This window comes from Malus sylvestris, chromosome 10, assembly GCF_916048215.2.
Source record: "Malus sylvestris chromosome 10, drMalSylv7.2, whole genome shotgun sequence".
Lineage (NCBI taxonomy): Eukaryota > Viridiplantae > Streptophyta > Magnoliopsida > Rosales > Rosaceae > Malus > Malus sylvestris.
Window position 1 is genome coordinate 29,316,824 of NC_062269.1, and position 20,461 is coordinate 29,337,284.

The 20,461-nt window shown below is 39.7% G+C and overlaps 4 protein-coding genes and 1 long non-coding RNA gene across 9 annotated transcripts; 2 read left to right on the plus strand and 3 right to left on the minus strand.

The window, feature by feature from the left end:
- The first annotated feature begins 403 nt into the window (after positions 1 to 403).
- Positions 404 to 4,090, plus strand: LOC126586543 (MDIS1-interacting receptor like kinase 1-like). The gene is made up of 2 exons (XM_050251396.1): positions 404 to 3,259; positions 3,353 to 4,090. The coding sequence occupies exons 1-2, from the start codon at positions 628 to 630 to the stop codon at positions 3,760 to 3,762; spliced, it is 3,042 nt and encodes a 1,013-aa protein (XP_050107353.1). The 5' UTR covers positions 404 to 627; the 3' UTR covers positions 3,763 to 4,090.
- Positions 4,091 to 4,099: 9 nt separating this feature from the next.
- LOC126586544 (auxin-responsive protein IAA11-like) lies at positions 4,100 to 6,838 on the minus strand. Its single transcript, XM_050251398.1, has 5 exons — positions 6,130 to 6,838; positions 5,292 to 5,605; positions 4,854 to 4,980; positions 4,573 to 4,634; positions 4,100 to 4,486 (listed from the first exon to the last, which is right to left on the minus strand). Exons 1-5 carry the CDS (start codon positions 6,462 to 6,464, stop codon positions 4,437 to 4,439), a joined length of 888 nt encoding a protein of 295 aa, XP_050107355.1. The 5' UTR covers positions 6,465 to 6,838; the 3' UTR covers positions 4,100 to 4,436.
- Positions 6,839 to 9,406: 2,568 nt separating this feature from the next.
- On the minus strand, positions 9,407 to 11,842 carry LOC126584838 (uncharacterized). Of its 2 annotated transcripts, none has more exons than XM_050249205.1 (4): positions 11,607 to 11,842; positions 11,211 to 11,400; positions 10,345 to 10,532; positions 9,407 to 9,892 (listed from the first exon to the last, which is right to left on the minus strand). In XM_050249205.1, the coding sequence occupies exons 2-4, from the start codon at positions 11,378 to 11,380 to the stop codon at positions 9,702 to 9,704; spliced, it is 549 nt and encodes a 182-aa protein (XP_050105162.1). In that variant the 5' UTR covers positions 11,381 to 11,400; positions 11,607 to 11,842; the 3' UTR covers positions 9,407 to 9,701. The 2 variants fall into 2 exon arrangements, with proteins under 2 accessions (XP_050105162.1, XP_050105161.1); XM_050249204.1 differs by having other exon boundaries at positions 11,211 to 11,351; positions 11,607 to 11,837.
- An 833-nt stretch (positions 11,843 to 12,675) lies between these two features.
- Positions 12,676 to 16,469, minus strand: LOC126586749 (hypothetical protein At1g04090-like). 4 transcript variants are annotated; one of them, XM_050251690.1, is made up of 3 exons: positions 15,991 to 16,469; positions 14,666 to 14,750; positions 12,676 to 14,468 (listed from the first exon to the last, which is right to left on the minus strand). In XM_050251690.1, exons 2-3 carry the CDS (start codon positions 14,715 to 14,717, stop codon positions 12,865 to 12,867), a joined length of 1,656 nt encoding a protein of 551 aa, XP_050107647.1. In that variant the 5' UTR covers positions 14,718 to 14,750; positions 15,991 to 16,469; the 3' UTR covers positions 12,676 to 12,864. The 4 variants fall into 4 exon arrangements, with proteins under 4 accessions (XP_050107647.1, XP_050107649.1, XP_050107648.1 ...); XM_050251692.1 differs by lacking the exon at positions 15,991 to 16,469 and adding an exon at positions 15,466 to 15,842; XM_050251691.1 differs by lacking the exon at positions 15,991 to 16,469 and adding an exon at positions 15,259 to 15,275.
- On the plus strand, positions 16,229 to 16,765 carry LOC126586751 (uncharacterized). The gene is made up of 2 exons (XR_007610892.1): positions 16,229 to 16,363; positions 16,463 to 16,765. It is a non-coding gene; the product is annotated as an uncharacterized LOC126586751 (long non-coding RNA).
- The last annotated feature ends 3,696 nt before the right edge of the window (positions 16,766 to 20,461 follow it).

The window sequence follows — 20,461 nt, forward strand, 5'->3', positions numbered from 1 at the left end:
AGAAGAACACTCGCACTGCATGGGACAAGAAATTTTCAGTGTGCCGAAAACACAGCTTGTATTATAATATATACTTAGTGTACTGAGTCATATTCCTGACACATTGAATATTGATAGAGAGAGAGAGAGAGAGAGAGAGAGAGAGAGAGAGAGAGAGAGAGAGAGAGAGAGAGAGAGAGAGAGAGAGAGAGAGAGAGAGAGAGAGAGAGAGAGAATGGTATTCACCACATTCTCTGTCCCATGTTTGGTGTCGGAGAAACTTCCAATAAGTCCAAACCCTTCCCCGTCATTACTCGCGATTAACAGCCTGTTGCAGTCCCCAAGATCTCACGAGCCCCTCATCTTATTACAAACTAATCCACCCCAATTATTCACTATTATTTATTTATTATATACCATCACATATACATTAACCAATCTCCTTCTTTCCACTACTCATACAACAACAGTTAGTTACACTCTCTCGCCTTCTCTCTCTATCAGTTTCAGAGACTGAAAATGGTGGAAAACCAGAGCGCATAGCATTGGTTACGAGCGTTTACCCTTGCACCCGACCTCCTGTGTTCGAATTCCACCCTCCCTCGTGTCAAAGAAAGACAAAACCCAATAAGGAGATTTAGTCACAAGATGCAGTTGAGCAAAACCCAAATGCTGATCTTCTTCTTTTTGTGCTGTTCTTCATTTGGATTTGCAGCTGTGGCCAATGATGAAGTTTCCGCTCTGCTTTCGATAAAAGCCGGTCTCATTGATCCACTAAACAGCCTTAAAGACTGGAACTTTCCAGAAAATGAAGCTCACTGCAACTGGACAGGCGTATGGTGCAACACTGAGGAGCACGTAGAGAAACTTGATCTCTCCCACATGAACCTCAGCGGCCCGATATCCGGCGACATCCAACGTCTCAAAAGCCTTACTTCCCTCAACCTTTGCTGCAGTGGCTTCTCCTCATCACTGCCAAAATCCATCTCAAATCTCACAGCATTGAAAACTTTTGATGTGAGTCAAAACTCGCTTGTTGGTGAGTTTCCGTGGGCGTTTGGAAGAGCAGGAGGATTGACAGAACTTAACGCTTCGAGTAACAATTTTTCGGATTTTCTTCCTGAGGATCTCGGCAATGCCACAATGCTGGAGACTCTGGATCTCCGAGGGAACTTTTTCGGGGGCTCGTTTCCAAAGTCATTCAAGAACTTGCAGAAGCTCAAGTTTCTTGGGCTTTCCGGGAACAATTTCACCGGGGAAATCCCCGCTGAGCTTGGAGAGCTGTCCTCATTGGAAAGTATGATTCTTGGGTACAATGAGTTTGAAGGTGGGATTCCAATGGAGTTTGGGAATCTTACCAACCTCAAGTATCTTGATTTGGCAGTTGGGAATCTTAGTGGTGAGATTCCAGCCGACTTGGGGAGGCTGAAGTTGCTGGAGACGGTGTTCTTGTACAAGAACAATTTTGAAGGCAAAATCCCAGCTGAAATCGGCACCATTTCTTCGTTGAAATTGCTTGATCTTTCCGATAATGTATTATCGGGGGAAATCCCAGCTGAAATTGAGGAGCTGAAGAATTTGCAGCTTCTGAATGTGATGTGTAATCAGTTATCAGGTTCGGTTCCATTAGGAATTGGAAGTTTGAGTCAGTTAAGTGTTCTTGAGCTATGGAACAATTCGTTTTCAGGTCCTTTGCCCAGTGATCTTGGCAAAAATGCCCCATTGCAGTGGTTGGACGTCTCATCCAACGCGTTTTCCGGCGAGATTCCATCCACATTATGCAACAAGGGCAATCTCACCAAGCTCATCCTCTTCAACAATGCCTTCACAGGTCCAATTCCGGCGAGCCTATCCACTTGCCCTTCGCTTGTTCGTGTTCGAATGCAGAATAATTTTCTTTCCGGGACAATCCCAGTTGGGCTTGGCAAGCTTGAGAGGCTTCAAAGGTTAGAATTGGCAAACAACAATCTCACTGGTGCAATCCCAGATGATCTTTCTTCCTCTACTTCACTCTCTTTCATTGATATCTCTCGAAACCGCCTCCATTCTTCTCTTCCTTCCACCATTCTCTCTGCTCCAAGCTTGCAAACCCTGATGGCCTCGAATAATGAATTGGTTGGCGAAATCCCGGATCAATTCCAGGACTGCCCTTCACTTTCAGTGCTTGATCTCTCATCAAACCATTTCTCAGGAATCATCCCAGCAAGTATTGCTTCATGTGAGAAATTGGTAAGCTTAAATCTGAGGAACAACCAATTGACCGGAGACATCCCGAAATCAATTGCCATGATGCCCACATTGTCCGTTCTTGATCTGTCCAACAACTCTCTCACTGGTGGAATACCTGAAAATTTCGGAATGTCACCGGCCTTGGAGACTCTCAATGTCTCATTCAACAAGCTAGACGGTCCTGTCCCAAAAAACGGTGTACTGAGAACAATAAACCCGAGTGATCTTGTGGGCAATGCCGGTCTCTGTGGCAGTGTCCTCCCTCCATGTACGCAAAATCCAGCATTGGCATCGAGGCATAGGAATGTGCACACAAGGAACATTGTTGCAGGATGGGTGATTGGGATCTCATCAGTTTTAGCAGTTGGATTTGCACTTTTCAGTGCTCGAACTCTATACAAAAGGTGGTACTCAAATGGGAGTTGCTTTGGAGACAGTTTCGAAGTTGGCAAGGGAGAGTGGCCATGGAGACTGATGGCATTCCAGAGGCTTGGTTTCGCAAGTACTGACATTCTGGCTTGTGTGAAGGAATCCAATGTGATCGGAATGGGAGCTACTGGGGTTGTGTACAAGGCAGAGATATCACGATCAAACACAGTTGTGGCAGTTAAAAAGCTGTGGAGACCGGCAACAGACATTGAAACTGGAAGCAGTGATGATCTAGTTGGGGAAGTGAATCTCTTGGGGAGGCTAAGGCATCGAAACATTGTTCGGTTATTAGGATTTCTGAACAATGATACGAATTTGATGATTATATACGAGTTTATGCCCAATGGAAGCTTAGGAGAAACCTTGCATGGCAAGCAAGCAGGGAGGTTGCTTGTAGATTGGGTTTCAAGGTACAACATAGCAGTGGGGGTTGCACAAGGTCTTTCTTATCTCCACCATGACTGTCACCCACCAGTCATCCATAGAGACATCAAGTCTAATAACATACTGCTCGATGCAAACCTCGACGCGAGGATTGCGGACTTCGGGTTGGCACGGATGATGGTTCGAAAAAACGAGACAGTTTCCATGGTGGCTGGATCATACGGTTACATTGCCCCTGGTGAGTTTGAACTTTCTAGTTTCACATCTCAATCTTTACATGTTTCTGTAGTTTTCTTGTCACTGACAATTCTGGGACTGATTCTTCGATCAGAATATGGATACACATTGAAGGTTGATGAAAAGATCGACATCTACAGCTACGGCATGGTTCTATTGGAGCTTCTAACAGGAAAGAGGCCTTTAGACCCCGAGTTTGGCGAATCAGTAGACGTCGTGGAATGGATTCGGACGAAGATTAGGGACAACAAAAGTTTAGAAGAAGCATTAGACCCCAGTGTAGGAAACTGCAAGCATGTTCAAGAAGAGATGCTCTTAGTCCTTAGAATAGCATTGATTTGCACTGCCAAGCTTCCCAAGGACAGGCCTTCCATGAGGGATGTCATAACGATGCTCGGAGAGGCGAAGCCTCGGCGGAAAAGCAGCAGCAACAACGATCCATATGCTGCAGCTAAAAAAGACCAGCCTGTGTTTAGCACCTCACCTGTAAATGGCCTTCTCTAGGGACAGAAATTTGAGTTCCGTTTTTGGCTGTTATTATTCTGATTTTTAGATATTTCATGGTGTATGTAAGATTAAGATTTATTTTTTCTGTTAATGTTTGTAATCAATGGTTCAAATTGGTGTAAGAAGCGTATATCCAAGTAAAAAATAAGTCGAGCTTAGATTTTTTTACTCTTAACTCAACAAATCGCAATTTGACATGTGTATAAAAGTTTCTACTTTGTTATTTTAATGAGATATATTTTTGTACGTGTCAAACTGTACTTCGCGGATGCAAATAAAGAAGAATGTCTTAATAGTATTGAAATTTCAACAAGTCCTGCAATAACATTGATAATTTCATTACCAAACAATTTCTCTCCATTAAACAAGGGGGAACTGAAGGTTGCCCCATCTGCTGAACAGACAAAAGCATGTGAGTGTGCCCCCATATATACAACAACATTCACCAAAGTAAGCATACGTATGTATCGTATTACATTGAAAACTAAGATTGCTCTCGGAGAAGGCGTAACAAAAATGAAATGAAATGGCATTCGACAGCATAAAAAATGAACCGAAAAACCAACGGTTTCTCCCTCTTCTTTCCAAAATGCTCCAACTATAAGTTTTGTCCACTTTGTACACTTTCAAACGTAGGTTGTCTCTTCTTGCTTATCTTATGAGAAAAGGATCTAGGTTGGCTTACATCTTTGCCTCACATTCTTTTCCTGTAACAGGGGAGCTGCAAATCAAAATTAACGGAGTTAGCATCGGGTGAAACTGCAGGTTTCGGAGGCAAATTTGATTTTCCATGCACAGTCTACATACCAAGTCCGTTAGCCTCAGATGTCCTCATAATCCTTAACCTCTTGACAGTACCAAGAAACATCCTGAATGAAAAATAAGCAGACCCTGATAAGCTGTAGGCAAAACCAACGACTCAAAAATCATATACTTCAGCTCGGTATGGCTTTTAAAATTTTAGATACCGGATTCCACAAACACCCAACTATGTTTATAAGAACTAGCAGAACAAGTCAATAAATACTTAATTCAATCATAGTATTACGCAGGCACCATATGCTTCACGTTTATTGAAAAAAACTTACTCCCAAGGAACATCTCCCACAAGCATCCAGTCTCCATCTTTATCTTCATAAGTGAGCGCAAACTCAAATGATCCATCCAGCAACTTTGAGGGTCTTGTTGCTCCTTCCATCTCCTGACCACCTGAACCTAATTAATAGATATAATACCACCATCAGTCAAAAGGTAAACATTTCTATCCCTAATCGGCTAAGGTAAATAAATTTGATCTTGTCCAAATGAAAACCATGATTTCAAGTGATGGAGTTTATACATCCAGAATACCAATAACTTTTAACCTTCACAACTGGAAAAGTTTCGGCAAAATAAACTAAAATTTGGAATTTTTCTTGATTCAATTGACATTCCAAGAAAGCTTGGGAAGATAATTCGAGTTCCACAGACCATTGTGCACAACTTAAATTTGAGTTGCCTGGATCTGGGAACAATAAATGACTAACCATGTGTCGAGGGCCCAAACATATCCTCCAATTTTTGTGCTAGCGCTTCATAGGAACTATGCGCACTTAGATTAACCTTTCGACCAATAGGAATCCCGTCCATATTCACCTTCACAAACAGTGAACCCCTCTGCTGCCCTATCTCCTTAGCATTTCCATTGGACTTGTGACCTCCATTGTTAACCTTCTCCGCACCGGTCTTGTACTCACTTTTCTCATTTACTGAGTTAAGTCCTTCAGTGGATGAAGATTTCGCTTGGAGAACCAAACTATTCATTCTATAAGCTCTGATAGGAGGCCATCCCACAACCTGACTGCTTTCAACCAACAAAAGATACAATCCCATAAGAGAAGAAAGCAAAACCGAAAACCTTATAAAAAGCGGGCAAGATTACAATATCTCCATACAAACAACTCAACAACCGGCCACTATAGAAGTCCTACTACCTCCAACTTCAGAAAAAATCCGCTTTAACGTTTCACGGTGACTACAAATCGCAAGTTTAAATGTTTGTACACTACAGTTTTAATCTAGAGCCATAATTGTGTGTAAACCAATGCTTCCAGCGAGGATGTTTGTGAATTGAGATAAACAAACAGAACACTGCCAAATACAAATACAGGTTCTTAAATCCGACAACAACAGATGACAAAATCAAATCAATGGCAGAAAATAAGATTGCAACAGAACATCATGGTACAGAAAACATGGAAAATCTAAAATAGTAACAATAATTTGTGATGTGCAATAAGATAACCCAACCAATTTCTAAATCAATGGAACTCATAAATAAAAATCCAAAAAATAAACATAAAAAATCTATTTCGATTGTCTTACCTGGCACCATTAGCAGCAGCCACAGAATCAGCACTTCTCTTGGTTCCAGCAGCAACATTACCGCTGCTCAACGAAGAAGTAGAAGACGACGACTCGGAAGCCGACGAAGAAGAAAACCCCACAGAAGGAAAATCCTTAGCAGTCAAGATCCTCGCAAAGTGACCCCTTTGCCCCTGCTGATCCTTCCCTCCACCACCACCAAGGCTCAGCCCAAGACAGAGCTCGAGGCCAGACTCCTCAGGGGTAGAAGAGTCCTCAGAAGACATGGCAAAATTCTCCTCCCTGGACAGCGTTGACTTAGTCAACGACCCACTTGCAGAACCTCCACTCTCCATTGAAACAAAAAAAGCTCCCTCCTTTCCACCTCAAATCCAACCAGAAAGCTCACAGGATCAGAACCCAGATGATAAAATTTATAAAATTTTCAGGTGGGTTGGTTGCATAAAAGAGGGGACAAGGGTTAGGGTTTAATTTGGGGATAAACTGAAATTAGGGCAAATTGATTGAGATAGAAATTGGAAAATTGAGCAAGTGGGTTTTGCTTGGGGCAGTGAACCGTTGCATAGTTGACACAAAAACGAAGGGCTTGTCGGGCGATTGTGCGCAATTTCGTAGAGCAAAGAAGAATCCTTTATGCTTTTTTGGGTCGGTTTTGGGAAAAGGAGAGATGGGCGGGGCAAGGGTTAGGTTCTGGGGTTTGCTTTTCAGGTTGCTTAGGTGGTGGGTGGTGATAGAACAAAGGAAAGAAATGGGGTCCACTCATAACTCCATTGTGGGCAGGGGACCCATTTCTGTCTGCTGTCTGCTTAATGCGCCTCCATCAACATCCTTGCTTGCTTCTAGACTATCTCAATTTCTCCTTTTCGTATCACGATTCATGAACGGTTGGCTAAAAAGTAAAAAATTAGGACAAAAATTGAATCCGACCATCTCAAAACCAGTTTCGATTTTGATTTGAAAAATAACAACAATTGAAAAAATCAGATCGAATCAAACCGTACGAGTTAGTAATAATTTCAAATGAAACCGTACTGAACCAATATTTTTTTTGTTCCAATTGAAGATATAACTGAACTGAACTGAACCAAACAGGACCTATCTCTAATTGTTGTTACGTCGGTTATAAAAATTAGGAGATAATTTAACGAGCTGAGAAAATGAAATTCTCATGCTTTTTAGGTAGGAAAGGCAACAAGAAATGGAGCCCACGACCCATACACTCCAAACGACAAGCCGACAAGGTAGGTCCACCCATCACAGGTATCAACACGTTGGAGTTAGGACCGCATGGGGCCCACCCTTCCTGTGGACGTATCTCCTGACACGTGTGGACTGACGGAACATCGGAGTTCATGTGGACAGATCAACGGACAATCGGAGAGACACGATTGGCCAGTACTTGGGGTCCGGATTTTGTGAAACGTTGACAAGTCCGCAGGATGTCACGTGGACTCCTCTGCAGTTTATGGTTGACACGGCGTCGTGCAGGCGGGGGACGGTCCGTCAACGGAGGGGAAATATCGTATGCATACATCATCATTTATTTCCCGTGCTCCCCCGGCAGCCATTCACTGTCAGATGGTGACAATTAAAATGATGGGCAATTTTGCCAACCAAAATTAAATAATGGAAAATGATGAGAAGAAGGTAAATGTGGGCGTGTTTAATTCGATCCACATCTCCACTAATCAAATGCAGTAACTTAAAGATGGGTTTAAGAATGATTAGAGATAATGATATGTAATAATAATGTGGACGTTGAGCAAATATGTTCTTAATATTTTTTTAACTAAGTTTTGTTTACGAAATGATGTGTCAGTTCGTCATTTATTTGAATCTAAATACAATGCATACAACAGGAGCAAGAACGTTAGCTCGTTTTTTTTTTACTGGCTCTCACTTATCACTGGTAAAAATTCAAGTACATACAAAGGTTTCATCAGCTGATTTTCGACATTGGCACTCCACAGCGAAACACGCAAAAAGTAGGGTAGTCCGGTTTGTTGAGGAGTTGCGAGCTACTGAAGCAGAATTTGAAAGAGATAATATCATTGCAATAATTGCTATGCAACATTAAGGTGATGATACCTCTAATTTAGGGTTAATAATTTATAACATACACTCATTCCTTCATGTTTTCTCTCAATTCAAACTTAGTCATGTTAGACGAGAAGCAAATTAGGTAGCACATAGGCTTGCAAGAGCATGACTTGGAGAGTAACGTGAGGTGGCTTGGTTTGAAAAACCACCGGACATGGTAGCAAACATATTGATGAGGATAGTTCAATCTATTGAGTGATTACATCTTTTTTCTCGTTTATTTTATAATGGTGCCCTTGTTTTTTCCTTGATTCCGGTTTGAATCCTACAAAGGTCATTAATACTTCCTAAGAAAACTTCATTAAGTGATCAATACCTTCATAAAAATATATAAAAGAAAGTATAGTGCGTTTGAAAACAAACCTATCAACTTTTGGTAGGTTTAGATTTTTAATGTACCAAGAAGCTAAAGGTTACCAATTTTTTTTTTGGATGTCCATGTGTAGTACAAATCTAGACACACCGCCTTTGACTTTAAGTTTTGTCTTTCCATGAACGGACCACCCATCATTATTTTGTATTTTACTTCACGTTAATATTTAGGTTACTTGAACCTTCGAGGCCTTGCATTTTATACAAGATTTAGAGTTTGTTTGAAAGTCATTTTAAAATAACTGAAATTACTTTTAGTGAAAATAATTTTTAAACCAATCTTTGATAATAATGCAAGTAAATTTAAAAAAAAAACATTTTAAATGTTCCTAAAAAAGCACATAATTAATGTTTCTTGAAGAAAGCACTTCAAGTACTTTGAAACTTATAAACATTTTCTCTAAAAATGATTTCGGTTATTTTAAAAGCACTCATGAATAAGTTTTAACTGTTACCAAATTTCATTGGATTCATATATGCAAGATTAACTATTGACTTTCCGAACAAAAGAAACTTCACTTTTTATTCCATCAAATCCCTATTAATTAATGAAACCCTCTTTGTCAACCAATAGAGGTAAAAAGACAACTTAATCTTCTATCACACAAAAAAAAATTATGAGCAATAATATAATTTTACAGGTCTAAATTTTACCTTTTTTTTTATTGAAGCCTCACCTATATGTGATATTAAACTACCTCCAATATTAAAATAAAAAAAAATAAAATCCCACTCCCCCCACGTTCTCTCTCTCCCACTCTCATTCTCATTTTCTAAAAAACTCTGTTAATACATACAAAGTGTGTAGGCAAATACTAGTTACTTATTAAAGAAAGAAGAGAAAAAAATCTGAAGGAAATGTTTATGGGCTTTACAAGGAAATATAGCCCAACTCTTCTCTACCGCTCTACTTTCTAAAACCCGGCCCAAGATTAAAAACCGAAAGCTTTCCCTCCGGTCACGCAAAAAACTGAAACACAAAAACCGGACAAAATACTCAGGTGAGAAGCCTCTCTGCTATTACAATTCCGTACCAAGTTTTGTATGAAATGGATGATTCAAAAGTGCAAACACTCTTGCCTACCGATGTGTTTATTACTTCAGTTCTTCGGACTCGCCGATACTTGAGTGGGACAACCGGTGCATGCCGTGCAAGCAGGACCGGGGGCACTGTCGGAAATACCAATTCGCACCGTTCGCTGCTTCTCTTCATTTCCGGGAATATGGACGAGGGCATCCATGATTAGGATGTCCCAATCGCGAGGGATGAGATACGAAAGCCAGGTGTCATCTGCAAACGAGAAATCTGATCATTAATATACTTAAAGGGTTATCAAAACCCAAGCGATATATGTAAAATGTAGTTTAATGCATCAAACAGAAAAGTCTAGCTAGTTTTTGAACATTCTTCGCAAAACTTTTGCAGCACAAATCGGATAGCCTGGTTGTTTCAATCAAACCAATTCAGAAAAGATCTAACACTGACAATGAGTTTAAGTGAATATCAGCATAGGATGTTGATCAATTATACGGTGTTGGATACAAAATCATGTACCATTATTATGTTTTACATGTAAAATCAAGTAGCACATGAGCAAAATATGAAAGTGCGTTTAGAACCCAAACGTCAAAATAAGCAGGTGTGAGTGTACACGAGCACATGCACACGATGTATGTCTTTATGTGTATGTGCTTGTGTGTTTGCACGTATATGTCTGGTTTTTTATTTAAATCAATACAAACCTCCATTACGTACAGCCTTCACCTCCAAGACTCCAGCACCTCGCGGTCCAGACACAGGAAATGTGCAAGATACAGAATGCCGTTTATGAGCTACTGCAAGCGATGCATTGTACCATGGGCCCTTCACAATAGGTTCCCCTATAGCCTCTATGATTGCTGGATTCTTACTGGCTTTCTCCATGGCCTTGCTGCAAAGTTTCCAGGAATTGATTAAAACATGAAACCTTAAATTAAGTATACATATGTAACATTGAAACGGTTTAAGGTTGTTTTTTGAATCCCTTCAAAGAAAACTCACATTTCTCCCTCTTCTTCCCTCGTTCTTCATTCTTCCTACACACTACTACGAACGAACAACCAGCCACCTATGAGTAAAACCGCCCACATTTCCTCCTTTATGTGGGGGCATTATGTCATGATCTATGTAAGGCGTTGGGTAATAGAACTTACATCAACCAAGCAAGCTGCTGATACATATGAAAATTATTCCACGGGCTGCATTGTTTATGTATAAGATGAAGCAATCCAAGTCGCCAACTAGTTTTTTTCTCACCCTCCCTCCCTCCCTCCTCTACAATCAAGTTTGTAATCTATACGTTTTTAACAAAGCTTTTCGAGAAGAAGTTTCTCATAAGCTATATTACAGATGCTACAAATACAATCTCCAAATTCATTTGAACACGTTGTTGATCAGAATGTCGTTGATCCCAACTATTCGCAAACCAAAAAATGAAAACCCCCTTTACAAGTTCAAGCATAGATTCAAACTTAGACCAGCAATACTTCCCTATACGAGCAAACAGATCAATCATACCATTTAACACAGAAGAGTTAAAAGTCCCATCTACTTGGAGTTGGAAAGATACCTGCTGCAGCTTTGATAAATCACAAGATCATTAAGAGCACTCAACGCAACACCGCCGGTAGTGGTAATCAGAATAAAAGACAACGCTTTTCGACCAAAAGACGACGTGCTCTTCCCTTCATCCACCGTCTTCGCCGCCGAACTGTGCAAAACCCATCTTATTAGCCACATCACACTCCATCAAATTCAGCCTAATTAGAACAACACAAAATTCATATCATATAATCTCAAAAGTAGTACACTAGAAAATGGATTTGACAAAAAAGCATCAAAAATTTGATTTTGGTCAAATATATCAGGTAAATGCTGTAACTAGTGGACTTTTTGGTCGAACAAAGCAAGATATGGAAATGGAATTTGATCAGAAATTGAAGAGAAAATAAAACAAAAGCTGAACCTGGAAAAGAGTGGTGCTGAGGAGCTCCTGTTGAACAATGAAACCATCCTCCTCGCCAGCATTTTCTCTGCTCCGCTTGCTTGTGCTGCTGTGTGTTGGGTTGTACTACTGGCGTGGTGCGGTGGTGCCCTTCGGCCTTCGCTTCAGAGTTCCAACCTTCAAGCACCCACCGACTGGACCGTTTTGTCCCTATCAAAAGCAGAGAATATGGGCCGGTACTGATCTGGGGGTGAGGTCCATTTCGTCAAAAGGCCCGTGATTCATAATTTGCTTGTTTGTTATTAAACAAATTAATGGAGAGAAACATTAGAATTTTAGGTCTTCCGACATCAAGAAGAGGGAATAGAATTCTATCCGGATCCTATTTATGGGGATTCAGATGATCAATTATTTTGAATTTTTTATTTAAAAATAAATATAAATACTATATAACGAAAACTGACTGCACGATGTACGATGAACGGATATGATTGATTGATCTTTTGGATCCCCACAAAGAGAATCCGAAGAGGACTGAATTTTCGGTAGGGGTGTCACGTAGTCAGGCCTATAGAGCAGCTAGTAAGACAACGTTACATTGCTGTGGGTGTGGTCGAATTAACCAAAAAGCAAAGAGTTTGTGGGGAAGAAAACTTCAGTAGGGCATATCACATGTGGCCCCAACTGTAATCTTTTTCACAAAAAAAAAACACACAAACTCTCCTTGTTTTTAGTTAATTCGAGCCCACTCATAACAATGTAACTTTCTTCTTATTGGAAGAGAAGATATCAAGTGATCCGGACCTTTAAAATTTAAACTAACGGCTAAAAACAGATAAGTTAGTAAAAACTTTTAAAAACTATAATAATTTTTAACTGTTAGATCAAATTTTTAAAAGTCCAAATCACTTGATCCCTGGACTTTAAAGGGAAAGATCCGGAGAATATCTCTTTTCTTATTGGAAGGCGTACAATGCCGACCACATGGTGCTTCTATCGAAGATTTACTCAAGGTTTGTGTGTGTTTGTGAGAGAGGGCAAGACCAAAGAAAGGACCCATTGGCGCACTGAAGTTTTTCCCTAAGAGAAATATCAACAAACACTTTCAATTTCTCATTTTACTACGTTCAACTCTATATATTCCTCTATCCGCACAATACATTAAAGGTACAGAAATGACTATAACAGAGTTTCTACTAATCGTATTAATAGCTATGGACAAATATGGATACAGTAGGATTACAACTTACAACAAGTGATTCTTGCCGCAAGCAAAACCCTAGCTTCTCTCATCTCCCACCCAATTGTTCTTCTCTTTTGGCCCGGTAGGACCTTCCTCCCCGTAAAGCTCAACCGGTAACTTACTAAAAATGTCCTCCAAATTATACTTAAACATCACAGGCAAAAGATTGATCACCTTATCAAGCTCAGTTCTTGAATTGTACACAATTGTTGGACCCCACTCTCTCATAAACTGCAGCCAACACGGCTCGGCCGCAACCCCGTCTCCAAGATACTCGGCTGCAACAATCTCATACTGGACGCTTGAATCCACGGATAAGTTACTACGAGCAGCATCGTTCCTTATCCCAATGCCTAGCTTGTCTGACCCCTGAAGGTAAGTCCCCGGATGAGGGTAGCTCGCGTGTCCATTTTTGGATGAGTAGACAATGGCTTTGTTCCCATCTATGTACTCCAAATCATATGCATCCACCCATTTGCCACCGCTGTGCTGCGAGAAGTATATGCTCCAGAGCTCTCCCGAAAAGTTGCAGATGCGGAGTGTGAAGTGCTCCCAGTCACCGACATGCTGTCCAATCTTGCCAAGAGGGAAGTCCATAGGCCCAACTTTGAGAGTGGCTGGTCCATTGAAGGGACAAAACACCCACATTGCAATGTCAGTGAAAGTACCACCAAGAGCCGGTTTCACATGAACATAAAGTTCTGCACTTTCCAAGTTTCCGCGTTTTATAATCTCTCCTCGTTCATCACTTGGCAAGTCTATCCAAAACCCCCCATCATTTGAACCACCGCCAGGCAAATTTGAGCCACTGCCATCAATAGGCTCACCAACTGACGTGCCAGTCTTGAACAGTAGTGCTCCACTTTTGAAGAACCATAAAACAGAAGATGGCAAGTAAATCTCATCTGGATGAAAGAATACGGTAGGACCATAATGATGGATGAGTGAATGAATTTGATCAAGATTTGGCATTCCAGGTAGCTTCGAATTCAGATTCTTCAAGCAACCAATATGCTTCAGATCCTTTCTAATGCTCATGTCGCTACTGCAGAAAAATGTACCTGCACAAACCCCCTTCCCCATCGTTCCCCGATGATGTGGTCTCATAGACCAAACTTGAAAAGGAAGATTTAGAGATTTTGTAATGGCATTAAGAATTGGGCGGTAAGTTTCACAAACATCAGTCAAATCAACTCGAACACATCTCACTTCATCCAACCTAGGTTTATCAGGCCTGCTAGTCACTAAAAAGCCCATTGCTTTGTAACCTTCTGGTGGCTGAGGATGCCAAAAGTAACCATATGCACCATAATTGTCCTCATTCCCATCATCAGGGCTCCATACTAACTTGTAATCAAGCGGCTCTCGAAGAGCTGGCAACTTGACAGGCTCCCCAACATCAGCTGTTTCTGGCAACTCTGCCTCTTGAACCACAAGAACAAAACCATGTAAAGGCTTCTCCTTAGATTGGCAATAGTGACCAATGCTATGGAATCCATCAGGTATTCCCACCGGCTTATAAAACGTAACAGTTTTTTGCTTGTCCTCTGATGGAGTGCAGGCCCAGATAAACTCAAATCTGGTTATCTTGAAAACCTCTATTTCTCCGAGATTGATTCTTCCAGAAGCAAAACCTTCACCTGAGAAGGAAAATACATCCGTAAATCATTTAGAAAAGTAGTCCAAAATTGTAGTTCAAATAATTAACTGGAATCACAAGAGCTATGGACATATTCTTCTCATCATTCTATACTACGAATTCTCAAGCAGTATGTGTTTCTCATTGACTTTATAATTTTTTTCAATTTTTTTGCATAAAGTTAATGCTTAGTCGTACTTGAAGAGATTCTTTCTGAATTTGCACAACCTCCAAAATTTTGCATGTTCATCAATACTCAGCTGCAACATAGGTGAATACAAAACTACAAAAAGAAACGAGCTAGCTATTATTAAGAAAACAAAGAAGAAATACACCATAATCTACTAAATTCACAATTAACACCAAGCATACTAATGACCCAAAAGAATGAAACCATCTTAAAGATAAGGTGAAGTTTATAATCCGTTGTGGCACAAAAGAATTTAAATCTTTAACCCCTATTTCATTTATTCAAGTAAAGGAAGAATAGATAGACCCTAACTTCTGGAGCTTTGAAGTCAGCGATCATGTAGTTAGAGAAAGAAAATATGTACCTATTACCAATATTGACTAGAAACTCGTAACCATAACCAGAACGAGCAAAAATAATATCTAATAGTTCCTAAAATGACAACCTTCTACAAGCCTTGACAGACTGAAGATGCCCGTTAAGGGCATTACCTATCAGAGACCATTCTAAGGGGAGAGAAGCTTCAAGAAGGAAACGAAGGAGAAAAAGAGTGTTCAAGTAGAATCATTAAACAACAGATATCGAGTTAAACCATGCCTACCAAAAGGTACATTCTTTTGTTACCATGCATCATATTTAATACCATACAACTTATCCCCAGTCTGAAGCATATGATCAATGAACTGGCCCCTTTCACACATCATCCACACTTCCGCTAAAAAACCGAGTAATCAAAGCAACACTGTTGCTTAGACCCATTTATGATTGGACCGTAAAACTGCGAGTATCAGCATGTTTACAAACTTACCAGAGCATACAAAACAACATATACAGACAGAAAACAGGTCGATGATGAAGAACAATTTCCCCCTAAATCGCATAGATTGTAATTTGCATATTAGCAATGAAGGTCAAATTCAAACAACCAGTGGAGCTTCATCATGATACCCAAAATATGTTTAATTCAGATTAATTACTGACCATACAAATCACTAATTCCCAATCAAGCACTGATTAGTAGTTGCAAAAGCAAAATAACTTCAACTAGAAACTTAAAAAAAGGAGAGACTTTCATTTTTTTCTAAAAGTTACAGTTTCTGTCCAAAAAATGAACGGCTATTATTCATGAATCATGATCCATTAACCAAAAAAAGCAAACTTTCATAGCCTTACAACTGCTTGCATGCAGCACAATCCGCAAATCCATGAATCCAAATCAATAATCCAAATACTAATCAAATCAGCTAAAAAAATAAAAACCCAGATCATAATTTTCAAAAAGAAAAAGAAAATCCAAAAAAGATGAGAGCTTTAGCAGTAGAAGTTTTCATACCTGAAGGCCATTGAGGGATGGGATCAGGCAGAGAGAAGGGCTCTTCAGGCTCAGGTGGGAATAAATCGGTGAGTTGATTCCAATGGAAGCACTTGCACCCGAACATCACTTACCCGAAACCGAAACCGAAACTTTCTGCTTCTGTCTCGGCCTCTGGTATGAAACTCGATTTCAGAATTATCGGAGTTGTGATAGAACAGTTGTGAAAGTGACGAATAGAATGCTTAAATGTGTGAGAGGAAATAGTCATGTTTGTGGGGCCGATTCCCACAATGCACACTTAATTTTTTACAATGGATGTTGATGATGATGATGAAAGATGAAAGATGAAAGATGAAGATGATATGATTAATGAATTTGTGTTCATGGCGGAGTGGGTTTCCTTTCCTACAAAACTTACGAGTATCGAATATTTTACATATTTTTTTATTATCAAAATATTATTTATTGATAAATAATAAATATCTAACAGGTAATCCTCACGAGATGACTCAGTAATTGATGATGAATTTTATGTTCGTATTCCACACAACACGTCCTCAGTACTTTTCTTACCACCAGTGAATCGCACGAGCTTCGAGACTGTATGCCGCAGAAAAGAAGGGTATCTTCTTGGTTTGCAACATGAAAACCTCCATTCATTAGTGTTTTTTCTTGATGGTGCTTAAGCCGTCTTCAAGTTCTTTATTTCTAATTCTTTTTAGAGGAAACTTGATATAAGTGTAATTTTATGAGTTTTTGTCTATTTTGTTGGGTTAGACCCATTCATTGATTATCTACAAACAAGAAAGTAGAGACTTTTCGAGGAAATAAGAATAAGAAAGAGGGCTTGCCCTAGAAGAATATCCCAATGAAAAATCTGTTGATAGAGTTGGTCTTGATTGGTGAGCCATTTCACCCAAATTCAGCTTTTTATGACTCGTTTGGAAGTGCTTAAAATAACTGAAATCATTTTTGATGAAATACTTTTGGAACCAATCTTTAGTAAAAATACAAGTGAATCATGAAAAAACACTCAAAGTACTTATTGGAAGTAGCACATAAAAGTACTCCAAGTGTGTTTGAAACTCAAAAATATTTTCTCTAAAAGCGCTTTTAGTTATTTTAAAAGCATTTCCAAATGAGCCCTTATAATCTTTTGGGCTAATATCAATTTATTACCCTGAAGTTTCATGGTTTTCAACATTTGGTGCATGAAGTTTTTGTCATCCCGGAATCATACCTCAAGTCTTAATTTTGTGACAGTTTCATACATCCGTTAAGTTTTCCGTTAGAACTTCTGTTAACTGATGACGTGGCGCCACGTGGATAATAAATGAGCGCCACATGTCAATATGGATCCACTTCAATATTAAAAAATTAAAAAAAATAAACCCCTAAAACCTACCCGTCTTCTACCTCCCCCAACCCCCTCCCTTCCTTCTTCCCTCTGCAACCCGCACCCTCTCCCCCAAAACCTCCCCCAAGCTCATTCCAACCACCAAAACCAGCCTCCCCCAACCTTCTTTCACCACCAAAACCAGTCTCCCCCAACTCGCACCCTCCCTTCCTTCTTCCCTCAGATCCAAGCTCACTCCCGAAATGATAACCTACGGCCAAAATGACGACTTCACACAACTTCGCGATCCGCATACAGAATATATCATTGGTCACCGAGTCGGTGCTCCTATTGACCCAGCCGCCGCCGTGAAACTGCAGCATGATCAGTAATTTTTGACCTGGCCGGCAAGTAGCCTTTGTACACTCCTATGCCAGCGTTCGCCATCAAGTTCAATCCCTCCATGTCCTGGTTGGGCTCTCTATTGAGATCGGATCGCTTCGGTAAATTGTTAACGCTAGGCTTGGAAGCGGGTTCGGGTAGGGTGAGTGTTGTAATTTGAAGGTTTTTGTACATTATCAAAAATGTGAAAAAATACAAGAGAAATGGTTACACTATATAGACAAGGTGGAAGACAACCTTCTGACCTCCCACAACACACGCCCAAGGTATTAAATATCAATGATATAGGAAATATCGGTAGTCCGAAAACACGGAAATATCGATGGAAATATTGGGATATTATCGATATCGATAAAAATAATATGGAAACCACGGAAATTGTAAGAAAAACTTGGAAATTTTTATTGAAACTTTGCAGGATGTTTATTTAGTCAATTATCTATTAGTTTATCACAAAAAATTGGAAGGAAATGTATTGCATGATGGATTTAACATTATCAAGTTGATTATATAGCGAGCTGGCAAACATTGTAAGTGTAGAAAATATGTAGTAATTAATTAAAGAAGTTTAAACACACCATAATCATTTATATATAATGAATTAGTACAATATTTTACACCTTATACATTGCATGGTAAGATACATGAGTGACTTAGTACCACATAAAGTTCCTATGAGGTTCAAAATTTTGACTATCTTCATCATCTCTATGTGTAGAGTAAGTGTATTGTGAAAAGTAGTCATCAAATGATAAATCCCCAAAATAGTTTTGCATGTAATTGTTAACATGTCACCCATATGGATCCGAGATTAATTATCACCATTTGTTTTTTACAAAAAATAGATCCGCAAACTAAACACAATCCAAAAAAAAATTTAATTTTGTTCAACAAAAGATTTAAGAGAACCAAAAATTTTAATTTTGTTCAACAAAAGAAAAGAACATTAATGTTTTTGTTCTAGCATGTGTTGAAACATTGGATCCCTTTTCAATTGCCTTGAGCCATGAACAATTCTCATTTTCAAACCAACCCGTGTATAAAGAAAAAGGAAATGCTTTTCAGATTCCCAACCACTCTCTCACTCTCTCTCTAGAATATGAGAGATGCTCTCATTTCTCCAACCTCAAGCGCAGCGCCCGTTCTTACAGCCTTCTCTCTCATAGCTCTTCATTATTGTCTGCAACCTGAAGCCCAGCAACATACACACCTCCGTGTCTCTATAATCATGAAAACTGAGATGCATGAAGGTAAATCCCTCCTCCATGTGTGTTAATTTTTTTTGTTCTTTCGTTTCAGATTTATGTGTTGGACTGAAATAGAGTGAGATCTAACACATGCATGTGCTTTCGTTTCATATTTATTTCTATTTTTATTCTTAACCTCTGAATATTTCCATCAATTCTGGAGGGTTTTGATTTAGTTTGGTGAAGGAATAGAACTGATTCTAACCCTGGACAATTTCTACATCTTCTCTGCAGAATCTGGTAAGCTCCGGCGATGTCAAAGATCTGGAGGATGAGCGACAGAGCAAGTCTGGGAGGCGATCCAAACGACGCAACCTTGGCTGCCTTTTCGACGACAGAGCCACGAGATTGTTTCTCGATATTTTCAATATTATCGATAATATCGCGATATTTTGACGACAATTAGAGAATACGTGGGAAAATATTGGTTTCTCTGATAAACGATAATATCGGCAATATTATCGATATTTTAGTCATTGCACTCGCCTAACTACTTTAACTCTACAGCTAAGAAAGCTCTCTTGAATTAATGACACAATATGTTAGATATCCCTTGAATTAAGGACACAAGACAGCAACCTTCTTACATTCCTTAGCTGATGTAAACAGCCAACCTCCTTACACTCCTTCCAATAACTTTAACTTTACAGCTAAGTAACTTTAATTTTACAGCTAAGAGAGAACTCCTTCCAATACTCCCCCTCAAGCTGGATCAAAGGGGTTGATTGATCCAAGCTTGTCCAAAATACGCTGAAAACCAATAGAAGCAAGACTTTTTGTGAAAATATCCGCTAACTGATCATAGCTTCGCGTGTAGTGAGTATCAATGATATTGGATTGAACCTGGGTGCAAACATAGTGACAATCAACTTCAATATGCTTTGTGCGTTCGTGAAACACATGATTGGATGCAATGTGCATTGCAGCTTGATTATCACAAAACATAGACATGGGTTGAGTATGAGAGAAACCCAAATCACCAAGGAGACCTTTAAGCCAAATTAGTTCACAGGCAGTGGATGCCATGGCACGATACTCAGCCTCTGCGCTTGATCGAGCCACAACACTTTGTTTCTTGCTTTTCCAAGTGACCAAATTGCCACCAACAAACGTGCAAAAACCTGTGGTTGATTTGCGATCAATAGAGTTGCCTGCCCAATCTGCATCAGTGTAGCCGATGATTGTTGTATGATTGTTCTTCTTCATCAAGATGTCTCTACCAACTGAATCTTTGAGATAACGAAGAATGCGATGTACAATCTTCAAGTGAGTTGTAGTTGGGGAATGCATGAATTGACTAACAATGCTCACGGCATACGAGATGTCAGGTCTTGTAATGATAAGATAAATGAGCTTGCCAACCATTCATTGATAATAGCTCAAATTTGTGAGTGGCTCTCATTGAATGTCTAGTTTAAGATTGGTGTCCAGTGGGGTGCGAACTGGTTTGCATGCTGACATTTCAGCTTCTTACAGGAGATCAAGAGCATACTTTCGTTGGTTT

Coding starts and splice junctions, on each gene's coding strand:
- LOC126586543 (XM_050251396.1), top strand. CDS start 628: ATGCAGTTGAGCAAAACCCAAATGCTGATCTTCTTCTTTTTGTGCTGT. Junction 3,260..3,352: donor ATACGGTTACATTGCCCCTG/GTGAGTTTGAAC, acceptor TTCTTCGATCAG/AATATGGATACACATTGAAG.
- LOC126586544 (XM_050251398.1), bottom strand. CDS start 6,464: ATGGAGAGTGGAGGTTCTGCAAGTGGGTCGTTGACTAAGTCAACGCTG. Junction 4,635..4,853: donor GTGGGAGATGTTCCTTGGGA/GTAAGTTTTTTT, acceptor TTTTTCATTCAG/GATGTTTCTTGGTACTGTCA. Junction 4,487..4,572: donor ATCTGAGGCTAACGGACTTG/GTATGTAGACTG, acceptor TTTGATTTGCAG/CTCCCCTGTTACAGGAAAAG.
- LOC126584838 (XM_050249204.1), bottom strand. CDS start 11,668: ATGCTGGCGAGGAGGATGGTTTCATTGTTCAACAGGAGCTCCTCAGCA. Junction 10,533..11,210: donor ATTTATCAAAGCTGCAGCAG/GTATCTTTCCAA, acceptor GAAACTTTGCAG/CAAGGCCATGGAGAAAGCCA. Junction 9,893..10,344: donor GAAGGCTGTACGTAATGGAG/GTTTGTATTGAT, acceptor TCTCGTTTGCAG/ATGACACCTGGCTTTCGTAT.
- LOC126586749 (XM_050251689.1), bottom strand. CDS start 16,096: ATGTTCGGGTGCAAGTGCTTCCATTGGAATCAACTCACCGATTTATTC. Junction 14,469..15,990: donor CATCCCTCAATGGCCTTCAG/GTATGAAAACTT, acceptor TTTCCTTCTCAG/GTGAAGGTTTTGCTTCTGGA.